The 13,081-nt window shown below is 37.1% G+C and overlaps 1 protein-coding gene across 1 annotated transcript; it reads left to right on the top strand.

The window, feature by feature from the left end:
• Window positions 1-5,587: 5,587 nt before the first annotated feature.
• On the top strand, window positions 5,588-11,877 carry LOC149261330 (putative cellulose synthase A catalytic subunit 8 [UDP-forming]). The gene is made up of 4 exons (XM_089368514.1): window positions 5,588-5,606; window positions 11,046-11,248; window positions 11,425-11,772; window positions 11,857-11,877. Exons 1-4 carry the CDS (start codon window positions 5,588-5,590, stop codon window positions 11,875-11,877), a joined length of 591 nt encoding a protein of 196 aa, XP_089224640.1.
• Window positions 11,878-13,081: the final 1,204 nt, after the last annotated feature.

Here is a 13,081-nt window from a genome sequence, read left to right as displayed (position 1 = left end):
TGATGCCTACAATGGCGTTGGTAGTTGCAAATATTATTTCATCAAGCTCATCCTCGATGTCACTGCACAAGAAATGAAAACATTGAAGTTATTGCCATCGATCTCTCATTCACGTTGATAAGAAAATTTGACATGGAGCCTGTAAGAACCCATAAAGGTACCTTCCTTGCCCTCATATCAGATCCATTGAAAATCTGGTTCGATATGTTGTTCAAGCAAGTGAATGATCACCTCAGCTTGGTCAATGCATATGATACATATGCATGAGGACTTAAGCTAAAGAAAGTGAAGCAGGTACGAATCTTCATAGATACTATGGTAAGGAAATTTGAGAAGGAGGTGAAAGAAAGGATCAAGGTCACAAAACAATTGATTGTGAGCTCTAAGGAGTCGTTTGATTACTAGTGGAAGATCCAAAAGCTTAAGGGCACAATATTTGTTGTGAACAACTAGTTAACTCGAGCCAAGAAGTAGGGGGATTTTGCTAGGTTAATTACAACTAATTCCATCCCAAAGAGCATCCATTGCATGCCTATGATGTTAATGGAGGAATAGATATCACATCAGAAAAGCATATTGATAAAGGTCTGGTTTCACTCACTAAATGTATCACATGTTGAGATGTATCACATGTTGAGGATTACAAGTTCTTGAATTCTTCTTATGTTTCGTTTTTGCGGCTACTCAAGTCCGCTAACTTGCAAAAGTTTTAGTTCAAGAATAAGTTGGAGAATACAACAAAGGATGCTCCTAATTTATGAAGTTTAGGAATCTTAAGTATATTTCCATGTTGTATCAATTATGCATTTATTTTACTGAGATGTGTGTTGTTTCTAGATGATGATGTTATTGTTTTGAAGGACATGCACAGTGGTCACCAACTGCAACAGTCAGGTTTCCTTTAGTGCCTGAAATTCATATGAACTTGTAAATACATTAACGCTCGAGAAAAAGTAAGGATTTTTGTATAGTAGTCCCACTTTAGTGTCTCTTATTAACCCTGACTTCAAATAGTTTGTGTTGGAGGTTCAGGAGTTGCAGTTCGGTTTTTGGAATTTTTTATCAAATGCTCTTTGTGCAATGGCACTGAACTTCTCCATTTTGATCATCATTGATAGAAATGGAGTAGTCAATGTTAGAGTTGTTGGTGTTCTAAAATATTGGATGTTGAGTGCTCTTTCAACAGTAGCTTTCCCTAAATCAACAATCAGAGGCCATGACATCATTGGATATGTTATTGCTCTTTGTGGTAATGTATAACTACTTGAAGATAATGTTATTAAATTTTAATTAAAATGAAATATATAAATAATTTTTAATATTTATGAAAAACAAAAAATATATTAATTTAAATATATAATTATTAATAAAAGACATTTCTAAATATATAGCTAATTTAAAAAAAAAAAAAAACAGTAAAATTTATAAATCTAACAATATTTTGTTTAGTTTCTAACTGAATTATTTTAAACATTACTCGAAGAAAGGACGTGGTTAGAAAATGTAGGCAAATCTTTTTAATAAAATCTAAATCTAAATTTAAAATTTTGGCTTTTCAAAAAATTAAAAAATTATTAAAAATAGTTTGAGATGTTTTAACTAATACTTTCCACAATTAATGGCCAAAGTTTGAACTAAAATTTAGCTACTAGTAGAACAGATTTGTATTCTTTAATAATTTTAGCCAACAATGCTTTCCACAGTGAGTGGCCAACAGCCACTACCCACTCCTCCTCCTCTCTTTGCATTCCTCCGACAGTCACTACCCACACCTCCTTTAGTGAGAGTAGAGGGTCATAAAAGTGGGAAGAGGTCTCGTCTGAAAGAGTCCAAAAGGACAAGGGCAGTAGTTTCAGATGAATAAATTGATCATACATTAATCCATCTATCCACTCCGCGCTTTACACCTCCAAGATCCAAGAATCATAGGACTTCAGTTTTGGTAGTTCAAATGCGCAGAAAAAAAGAAAAATGATTCTTCAAGTGACATAAAAAATGTCAACCTAATGACCAAACAAATTCAGTTCATACGTTATCTATTCATAAATTCAAATCGACCATTAGATTGAAGTACAATAAGAACTCAACATATCATATCAATTAGACCATGTTACATAAGGACCAAATCCAAATGCAGATTGAAAAAGAAAGTGAAATTTGGGTAATTCTGGAACAAACTAGCTTGAAAATTGGCCATGTGAAAATAAAATGACATAACACAACTAGAATCTTTAAACTGTGAACTAATGTTTATTAGGAGTAAAAAATCATGTGCTTAATTGCATTATGGACAGAAAGTATGATAAGAACTCAGTACCAAATCATATCAAGTGCAAAATCTTGTGCTTAATTGCACTATGAATAGAAATTATGATAACAACTCAATACCAAATCATATCAATTAGACCAAGTTAGATAAGGACCAACTCCAGACGCAGATTAAGGAAGAAAGTGAAATAGTATCAATTTGGAACCAGCGACCTCGAAAATTGACCAAATTGGCAATAGAATAATGGTACACGATTTGAAATTGAATAATTTGAGATGTTGTTTATTTGGAGTGCAGAGTTCTGTGCTTAGTTGCACTATGAAGAGAAAGCAACCAAGGAGTTCCCTTTTGTACAAGAGATGTTGCTCTGTCTCTAGTTGTAGACTTTGTACAGAAATTTCGGTTCTATTTCAGCCTGGTCTCTGAACTGTCAATATCCACACTATATTTTCCATTCTATCACCTAACACCAAATATTAATTAACTTTTAACCATAAGTAAGGATCCCTTTCAATGCAGCATCCTAACTCTCTAGGTTGTGGCAAAACCTCCATAATAGAAAAACTGCCAAAATGATAATAATGGAAAACATAAAAGTTGGTGCAAACAAGAAATAAAAAAACAACAAAACCTCTCACAAAAGCACTCATATTTGGAACTTTAAACATACAATTTAGCAATGCATGTCTACTTCTCTATATAGAAACTGTTAAGAATACTACAAGAACAGAGTGGCCATGTCAGAAAGACAAGTCTGTTAGCTTTTGAAGAATCTAAGCAACAATGAAGTTGATTAGGTTAGCTCATAAACACAATCTGTGGGGTGCAGCATGATTGAAAGATCAAACATACAAGCTACCTGCCAATCTGTCCAAAAATGCCCTCTTTCAAATGGTGTTATCTAGATCCTTTCAATGAGATGCCTTACAGAATTGTTCCACACAACAAATTACTCACTTTGTGCTCGATATGTGCTGAACACTGAATAATGTCCATGGTTTGTTGATGGGATGCACACTATGACATCTCTACCCAATGCAAATCGGATATTTGGCCTCCTTTGCCACTATCGTGGTTTGCATATAGGCATTTTGAAAATCATCAATGCTATGTCACATTTTTGAGCTCACACATATCTTTAGTTACAATTAAGTTATAGTACATTGGTTCAACAACTAAGAGAGGCAATGAATACTCTTACTGGAGGCATGAAGGGTACCTTATAACTCAAGTGTTTGGTGAATTACTTATGTCCCTAGGATTGAGGACATTTCGTGTGGTGCCAAGTCCGTTGCCACCCCATCTCCCAAACCAGTCTAGGGTGTGGGCAAACAATTAGTGTGCATTTGAGCTCTGAGTGTTCGAAATTACGCATTAATTAATAATAATAATAAAATTGCTCACTTCATATTTAGTGCCTCCATGTGAGACAAAGCCAACTAAAACCTTCTTTTTGTTATCCATGCTTCATCATTAGGTAGGAAGATTTACCAATGGTCTGCTTTTGTCAAACTCCACCACCCATAAAATGTCAACTTCTAGAAAAGGGCCAATGTTACTTCACACGAACTCCATGATAGGGGTAATTGTCGCACCAAAATAGCCTGGAACATACACCTGGCCTCAAGCAAGCCGTCAATAGTGAGGGAAAAAATTTGTGCGTTACATGTAACTGCCTCTATGCATCATCATTATGTGAAACCTCAAAGTTCAACTCACTAATCCAACAAGGTGCTTGAAGCCTGAAAGGTTATCTCAAGGGATGACACCCGCTGGATCCCACCAACCTGAAAATGGTTCAAAACCCTTGGCTACAAATTTTAACCTTCCTCATCATAAAACCCTTGGCTACAAATTAAAATTTCCATCTTTCTAACTGTAACACTAAATAAATATTGATTGAGATATTGTAATGCACATGATTATTGCAGGTGCTCATAAGAGGATTAGATGGGCTTCAGGGCCCTATTTACTTCGGCACTGGTTGTGTTCACAGGAGAAAAGCTCTTTTTGGAAGTAAACCAAGGTCACACCATTCCAATGTTGAAATTATAATTTCAACTGCAGTGAACAGAACAGCAGCAACTACTTTATTCATTTGTCGTGATCCGGCGCCCCACATTTTTTCCCGATCTTTTAAATCACCGCCATTACCATCTTTTCACTCTTTAATTATTTTTGAGTTCCCGAAGGATGAAGATCAGATACAGCACTACATCATTACTTCTTAACAACCATATTAATGAGCAGAACGGCTGAAAGAGAAAAGAACCAGCCTCGAGCCGACGTAGCATTTATCAGTCATAGATTTCATTGCCACCGACTCAAGAAATACAACAAAAGATCAAATCTGTTAATCATGAGCAGCAGAGACTTCATCAGCAAGTTAAGGCAGTGAAGACCCTTTCTCGCATTATAAATAAAAACAGAAACAGAAGTAGAAAACAGGGGAAATAGATTGAAAGTCCTTTTGTAACACACCGCAGTGTAGAACAAGAGAGTTTTTTTTTGTATTGCACAGCAGTGCTGAAATTTTCTGAGATAGATGTTTTTGGAACTGAAGCGTTCCTGTTGTAATCCCTCTGTCAAGAGGAAGATGCTCTTAAGCATAATCTTTTATGAAGATCCCTCTATGTGAGGAAGACTTAGTTTTAGCACTTAGTTTATTTTTATAAATAGAAGTTTCTTTTTGCCTGTTGCTGTTACACCGTAAGTCGAAAAATACTTGACGTCAAAAATCCCTGTTGCTGTTACACCGTAACTAAAAAAAATACTTGACGTCAAAAATTTACGTTGCTGCAACACCACGAACAGCGTTGCTGCAACACAAGTTACAGCAACTGAAAAAAACTGTGTTGTTGCAACACCGTTTCCAGAGAACGAATTTTTCTGTTTTTCTGAGTTAAAAACAGAGTATTTTTCTATGTCAAAAACAGAGTATTATTTTGATCAGTTTTTGATCCTGAGGCAAAGTAGAGTATTATTTTATGCTCAGTTTTTTGTGTTTTTGAATTATCAGAAAACAGAGTATTACTCTCTGTTCATATTTTTGTTGTTTCGGAATTTATCAGAAAATTCTCAACAGTGGAAACAGAGGATTTTTCCACTGTATTTTGTTTGGAATAACCAGAAATTCCCGACATGGTATCAGAGCTTGTCCAGGCTCTTTGAAGACATCAAAGAAGCTGAAAGAAGATTTGTTGCTGTAGCAGATTATCCAGCAGAGCGAAAACGCTGTCAAGGTATTTTTCAGATTAGTTTTTTGTGTAGTTGCTGAAGACAATTAAGTGATTTTTCTTACAGTCAAGTATTGCAAGAATGGCCAGCACCAACGTGGGTATGTTTAGTACCCAGCTCCCACAGTTCAATGGGAAAAATTATGACTACTGGGCAATAACCATGAGAGCCCTGTTTGCCTCACAAGATTTATGGGAACTAGTTGAATATGGATTTGAAGAACCAGCAAATGAAGAAGAGTTTATTGGATTAACTCAGGCAGAGAAAGAGCTGTTGAAGAGAAATAAGAAGAAGGACTCAAAAGCCTTTGTACTTTTATATCAAGCAGTGCATGAGAGTGTGTTTCCGAGGATAGCAGCAGCCAAGACATCCAGAGAAGCATGGCAAACTCTCAAGACAGCCTATCAAGGCATGGAGAAAGTGAAGACAACAAAACTACAGTTGCTGAGGATTGATTTTGAGAACCTGCGTATGAAGGAGTCAGACAATATTGACTCATTCTTCACACAAGCAATTGGTTTGGTCACACAGATAAGGTCTCATGGAGAAACTCTTGAAGAAAGGAGGATTGTGGAAAAACTATTGAGGTGCCTACCCTCAAAGTTTGATGTGATTGTCACCACCATAGAAGAGACAAAGGATCTCTCAAATTTTTCAGTTGATGAACTTTATGCATCACTGATAACACATGAGCAGAGGTTGAGTAGAAATGAAAACTCATCTCTAGAGCAAGCCTTCAAGACCCAGATGTCATTTGGAAGAGGAAGAGGTCAAGCCAGAGGAAACAAGAGAGGAAGAGGCAGAACCCAATACAGAGGCAGAAGAAACAGTCCAGCAAACGTTCAAGGAAGAGGCAGCAATCCAAATCAGAACCAAGGCCATGGCAGCAGTCAAAAAAGTGGACAACATCATGCTCAAGGACAAAGGTATGAAAAATCCAATGTCCAATGTTATTATTGTAAAAAATATGGGCACTATGCAAATTAATGTAGGAAGAAGCAGCATGATATGAGTAATAGATCTAGTGCAAATATCACTAGAGAAAATATCAGTCAAGATAATGTGTTGCTAGTTTGTAATATGGCTGAAACAAACAGTGAAGATATATGGTTTCTAGATTCTGGTTGCAGCAACCATATGACAGGAAACATAGCCCTGTTTTCTGTTTTAGATCAGAGTGTGCAGTCACAAGTCACACTTGGGACTGATAGTAAAATTTCTGTTATGGGAAAAGGAGAAGTTAAAATATTTACAAAGAAAGGTGAAAAGAAAACCATAGCAGATGTCTATTATGTTCCTGGAATGAAGTGTAATCTCTTGAGTATTGGACAGCTTGTTCAGAAGGGTTACAATGTTTTCTTTAAGAATGATGTATGCACCATCATGGACAGATTACCCAGCAAACATTGTATTGCTGAAGTGAAGATGACAAGGAACAGGATGTTCACTCTCAGAATAAAAGCAGATTTGAAAAATAAAGAAGTAGTTGCAGCAGTGACACAAGAGGCTCTCCAAAGTGTACCAAAGGATGAAAATTGGTTGTGGCATTTGAGATTTGGACATCTCAACTTTGGAGGTCTTAATTTGTTGAGTAGAAGAGGAATGGTAAGAGGATTACCATTGATAGAAAATCCAGACAGCCTTTGTGAAGGTTGTATATTGGGAAAACAACACAGAGAAAGTTTTCCAACTGGGAAAAGCATAAGGGCAAAAGCACCTTTAGAAATTTTCCACTCAGATTTATGTGGACCGATGCAGGCTCCATCACTTGCAGGCAGCCAATATTTTCTAACATTTATTGATGACTTTACTAGAAAGACTTGGGTTTATTTTCTGAAGAATAAGAGTGAAGTGTTTGAAATATTTCAAAATTTCAAAGCACTTGTAGAAAATCAGAGTGGGCTGCGTATCAAGATTTTGAGAACTGACAGAGGAGGTGAGTATATCCCCAAAGAATTTTTACGTTTTTGCAGAGAAAATGGAATTCATAAGCAATTTACAGCAAGGTACACCCCGCAGCAAAATGGAGTTGCTGAAAGGAAAAACAGAACAATCATGGATATGGCGAGGAGCATGTTGAAGGCAAAGCATTTGCCAAATGATTATTGGGCTGAAGCTGTACACTGTGCAGTATATATTTTGAATAGATGTCCTACAAAAGCAGTGATGAACAAAGTAACAGAAGAAGCATGGAGTAGGAGAAAGCAAGGAGTCACCCACATGAAAGTTTTTGGTTGTGTGGTTTATGCACACATTCCAGATCAGCTAAGGAAGAAATTGGACAGCAAAGGGGAGAAATGTATTTTCATTGGATACAGTGAAGAATCCAAAGCTTACAGGTTATATATCCCATCCACCAAGAAGTTTTTTGTGAGCAGAGATGTTCAATTTATTGAAGAGGAAGCTTGGGATGGAAGCATAGAGAAAACAGTTAATGTTAAAAACTGTTTGTCTCATAATGATGAAGATGAGGAGTTGGCTGAAACACATCCCCAAACAGCAGCGCCAACAACATAACAGCAAGAGACACCCTTGAGGAGAAATGAGAGTGCTTCTCCAAGCACACCACAAGGAGGAAATTCAAGTGCATCTACAAGCACTTGCACACCGAATGAAAGAGGTAAGAAATTCAGAAATTTAAGTGATATTTATGATGAAGGAATGAATTCCATGTTTGCTTTGTATTGTCACGTTGATGACCCTGTTCATTTCGAAGATGCAATTAAAGATAAGAAATGGATAGAAGCTATGGACGAGGAGATGAATGCAATAGAAAGAAATAAGACATGGGATATAGTTGAGCTACCAAAAGGTAAAGAAGTCATTGGAGTTAAATGGGTCTACAAGACCAAGAGTAATGCTGAAAGCAAGATAGAAAGGCATAAGGCAAGACTTGTTGTCAAGGGATACAAGCAGCAGTATGGAAGAGATTATGAGGAGACTTTCACACCAGTTGCAAGAATGGAAACAGTAAGAGCAGTGTTGTCCATAGCAGCACAAAACAAATGGAAAGTTTACCAAATGGACGTGAAGTCAGCATTCTTGAATGGAGTATTAATGGAAGAGGTTTACATCGAGCAACCTCTAGGCTATGAGAAGAAAGGCCAAGAGCACAAAGTCTGCAGATTGAAGAAAGCTCTTTATGGGCTAAAGCAAGCGCCAAGAGCATGGTACAGTAGGATAGATTCCTATCTACTGGAGAACGGATTTGAGAAGTGTGAGGGAGAACCCACTGTTTACATCAAAGAAAAGGACTGTAAAATTTTAATTGTTGTGTTATATGTTGATGATGTGATTTTTACAGGTAATGATGATTACCTCATTAAAAATTTCAAATCAGTCATGAAAGAAGAATTTGAGATGACTGACATGGGTTTGCTGAGATACTTCTTAGGAATAGAAGTAGATCAAAATGAAATGGAATTTTTATTTCACAGGCAAAATATGTAAATGAAATGTTGAGCAGATTTAACATGCAGGACAGCAAGGCAGCAATCACTCCCACAGTGATGGGATTAAAACTCAGCAAAGAAGACAGCAGCAAAGATTTTGACCCTAGTGTGTACAAGAGCATAGTTGGCAGCCTTATGTATTTAACTGCAACTAGGCCAGACATAATGTATGCTGTTAGTTTAATTTCCAGATTCATGGAGAAGCCAAAAGAAACACATTGGTAGGCAACAAAGAGAATTCTGAGGTATGTTAAAGGTACAAAAAGGTATGGCATATTTTATACTGTTTCAGAATGTTCAGATTTAGTTGGATACACAGATAGTGATTGGGCTGGAAGTGTAGATGACCGGAAAAGCACATCTGGTTACATTTTTCACATAGGTTCAGGAGCCATTTCATGGGCTTCCAAGAAACAGCCAATTGTGGCATTGTCTACAACAGAAGTAGAGTATGTGGCAGCTACAGCAGCAGCATGTCAAGCGGTTTGGATGAGGAGAATGTTGAGAAGTCTATGCCATGAGCAAACAACAGCAACAATTATTTTTTGTGACAATAGCTCAGCTATTGCATTATCCAAGAACTCTGTATTCCACAAGAGAACGAAACACATAGACACAAAGTTTCACTATATCAGAGAATTGGTGAACAATGGAGAAATCATTTTACAACATTGCAGGACTCAGGAACAGGTTGCAGATATTCTGACAAAGCCATTGGATCAGAAAAGTTTTGAGTTTTTAAGGAAACTTCTGGGTATGACTGATAACCCAGCAGTTGAAATTAAAGGGGAGTGTTGAAATTATAATTTCAACTGCAGTGAACAGAACAGCAGCAGCTACTTTATTCATTTGTCGTGATCCGGCGCCCCACATTTTTTCCCGATCTTTTAAATCACCGCCATTACCATCTTTTCACTCTTTAATTATTTTTGAGTTCCCGAAGGATGAAGATCAGATACAGCACTACATCATTACTTCTTAACAACCATATTAATGAGCAGAATGGCTAAAAGAGAAAAGAACCAGCCTCGAGCCGACGTAGCATTTATCAGTCATAGATTTCATCGCCACCGACTCAAGAAATACAGCAAAAGATCAAATCTGTTAATCATGAGCAGCAGAGACTTCATCAGCAAGTTAAGGCGGTGAAGACCCTTTCCCGCACTATAAATAGAAATAGAAACAGAAGTAGAAAACAGAGGAAATAGATTGAAAGTCCTTTTGTAACACACCGCAGTGTAGAACAAGAGAGTTTTTTTTTGTATTGCACAGCAGTGCTGAAATTTTCTGAGATAGATGTTTTTGGAACTGAAGCGTTCCTGTTGTAATCCCTCTGTCAAGAGGAAGATGCTCTTAAGCATAATCTTTTATGAAGATCCCTCTATGTGAGGAAGACTTAGTTTTAGCACTTAGTTTATTTTTATAAATAGAAGTTTCTTTTTGCCTGTTGCTGTTACACCGTAAGTCGAAAAATACTTGACGTCAAAAATCTCTGTTGCTGTTACACCGTAACTAAAAAAAATACTTGACGTCAAAAATTTACGTTGCTGCAACACAAGTTACAGCAACTGAAAAAAACTGTGTTGCTGCAACACCGTTTCCAGAGAACAAATTTTTCTATTTTTCTGAGTTAAAAACAGAGTATTTTTCTGTGTCAAAAACAGAGTATTATTTTGATCAGTTTTTGATCCTGAGGCAAAGTAGAGTATTATTTTATGCTCAGATTTTTGTGTTTTTGAATTATCAGAAAACAGAGTATTACTCTCTGTTCATATTTCTGTTGTTTCAGAATTTATCAGAAAATTCTCAACAGTGGAAACAGAGGATTTTTCCACTGTATTTTGTTTGGAATAACCAAAAATTCCCGACATCCAATGGACCAACAGGTTGGGTTGCCACTACATTATCGCACTATTTCTTTCAAATTCAATCCTCCCTCTTCAATAGAATCTTTATATAATTATACACGTTTTCACTACTATTGTTAAAAGTCACTTTCTTTCTCTTTCTCTTGATCATCGAGTCTAGATCGACTTTGTTTGTTTGATGGTTGTTATTTTTAACATGAAATGAAATTTAATTTTCAGGGTTTCATCAAGTTCAGAAGTCTAAAATATCATACGAAACCTTGACTGAAATGTTTGGTGATCAGAGCCCAACTTTTCTTGCATCAGTTGTGCATGCCATTGGCGGTGGTGCAAGTAGTACAGAATCTTTAAACTATTCAACCCAGGACATTCTGCAGTTGATCAGTCCCAACTATGAGGTCAATACTAAATGGGGTGAAGAGGTAGGACTCACGGTTTCTGACCAAAGAACATCACATCGCTCTTAAGATGGCCCAGCCCATGGGTCAATTTTGTGTTTTCTTCTAATTCTGAAGAAACTTACAGCAGTTAAACGCCAAAATAATCATAAAAATAATCAACTGACTACAACTTCTACATATTTCTATTTGTTTTGCAGGTGGGATGGATGTATGGATCATGCACTGAGGATATATTGACAGGATACAAGATGCACCGCAAAGGGTGGAGATCAGTGTATTGCTGTCCTCACAACCCAGCTTTCATAGGCACTGCTCCATCAAAATTGGTAGATGTCTTCGAGCAAAAGAAAAGGTGGTCTAAAGGAATGTTAGAAGTTTTCCTCAGCAAAAACTACCCACTATTTGGGGGATATGCAAACTTGAATTTCCTGCAGAGACTTGTTTATATCCATATTTGTTCCCATGCTCTTTACTCCATGCCACTTATGGTTTATGGACTTCTTCCCGCAGCCAGTTTGATCCTTGGCAAACATTTCATTCCTAAGGTAATGTTTACCTTACTCAATATATTCCTTGTTAAGTTCTTTTGATTTAGCTGCGTTTAAATTTCCATTATCATGAAATTACAGGGGCAATTGTTATGCGCATGAACTATTTCTATACCAGCTATGAAACCCAGTTTTGATTATCAGATACTAAAATTGGGGAATAGCCCATTGCAGGTATTAACAGTGGAATTCATTCCCTTCATCCTTATCTTTGGCTGCAATTACATATTGAGCTTGGTTAGAGCAAATGGTTAGGCATGTATCGGAGACAGTGGTGGAACAACATGCGCATGTGGATGATCGTCATACTCACTTCTGACGTGGTTGCAACTTTTGAGGTTTTGCTCAACCTGTTAGGTCTCAAGGAAGAAACATTCTTGATCTCTCCAAAGTCACTTCATGATGACAGCGACAATGCTTCTGCAAGTGAAAGTACAGCAGGGGAAGATTTTAGTTTTGATTATGATTCTTTTATATTCATCATCCCAGCAGTCTATGCGTTGTTCAACATATGGGGATTGATTAACGGTCTGGATATAAATTCCATGCTTCACGGAAACATATTAGTGACCGGTGAACTCTTGTGTGTGACTTGGATCCTGTTCAATCTATTCCCATTTGTCCGGGGATTATTTAGACAGGAGGGAGAAGCCGGTGCTCTCGGCCTCACAACGGCTCTCTATTCATTTAGAATTGTTGGTACATGTGCTTTTCTTCTCCTTCTTTACAATGTTGTTTCAAGGAAATTATACAGCCGATAGAAAAGGTGGTCTCGGCTGCCCAGAGAGAGAAATTATATCTATATTGTATTGTTTGTGCATGTTACATTTTTGGCCTCCCTGAAGTGGCAATGAGGGGGCCCTTAATTACTTACTTCAAGGTGGAGCTCATGGCGTAAGTACTTTCATTTAGTATTCTCCTGTAACAGGCTCTAGTAGCACACACAATGTAAACATTATGGAATTATATTTACTACAAACGATGGTCATGAGAGCCATTCATACTTGAGATTTGTCATGACATGTTAACGCTGTTAGGGATAGAGATTTGTCATGGCTTAACATGTTTTCTGGACTAAATATTGCTGTTAGGTATTGACAGTTCTCATGGCTGGTTTGTTAATTCACGTGTTTTCTTCACTGATTGGGGTATTGACAATGCACTGTGCGGCTAATATTATGCATTAAATGGGATAGTCTTGGATTGATCAGCTCCTTATGAAAAGGATGAGTCTATGTTTTCTGTCATGATTATCGAGTGCTATGAGATGATGCCAATACTAAATCTCTCTCTATGTACCTTTTTT

This window comes from Pinus tabuliformis, chromosome 6 (genome assembly GCF_031772625.1).
Source record: "Pinus tabuliformis cultivar Carrire ecotype Pingquan chromosome 6, CPIR1, whole genome shotgun sequence".
NCBI classification, from domain to species: Eukaryota; Viridiplantae; Streptophyta; class Pinopsida; order Pinales; family Pinaceae; genus Pinus; species Pinus tabuliformis.
The sequence above is the reverse complement of the archived record's forward strand: the minus strand, read 5'-3'. Positions and strand labels throughout refer to the sequence as shown.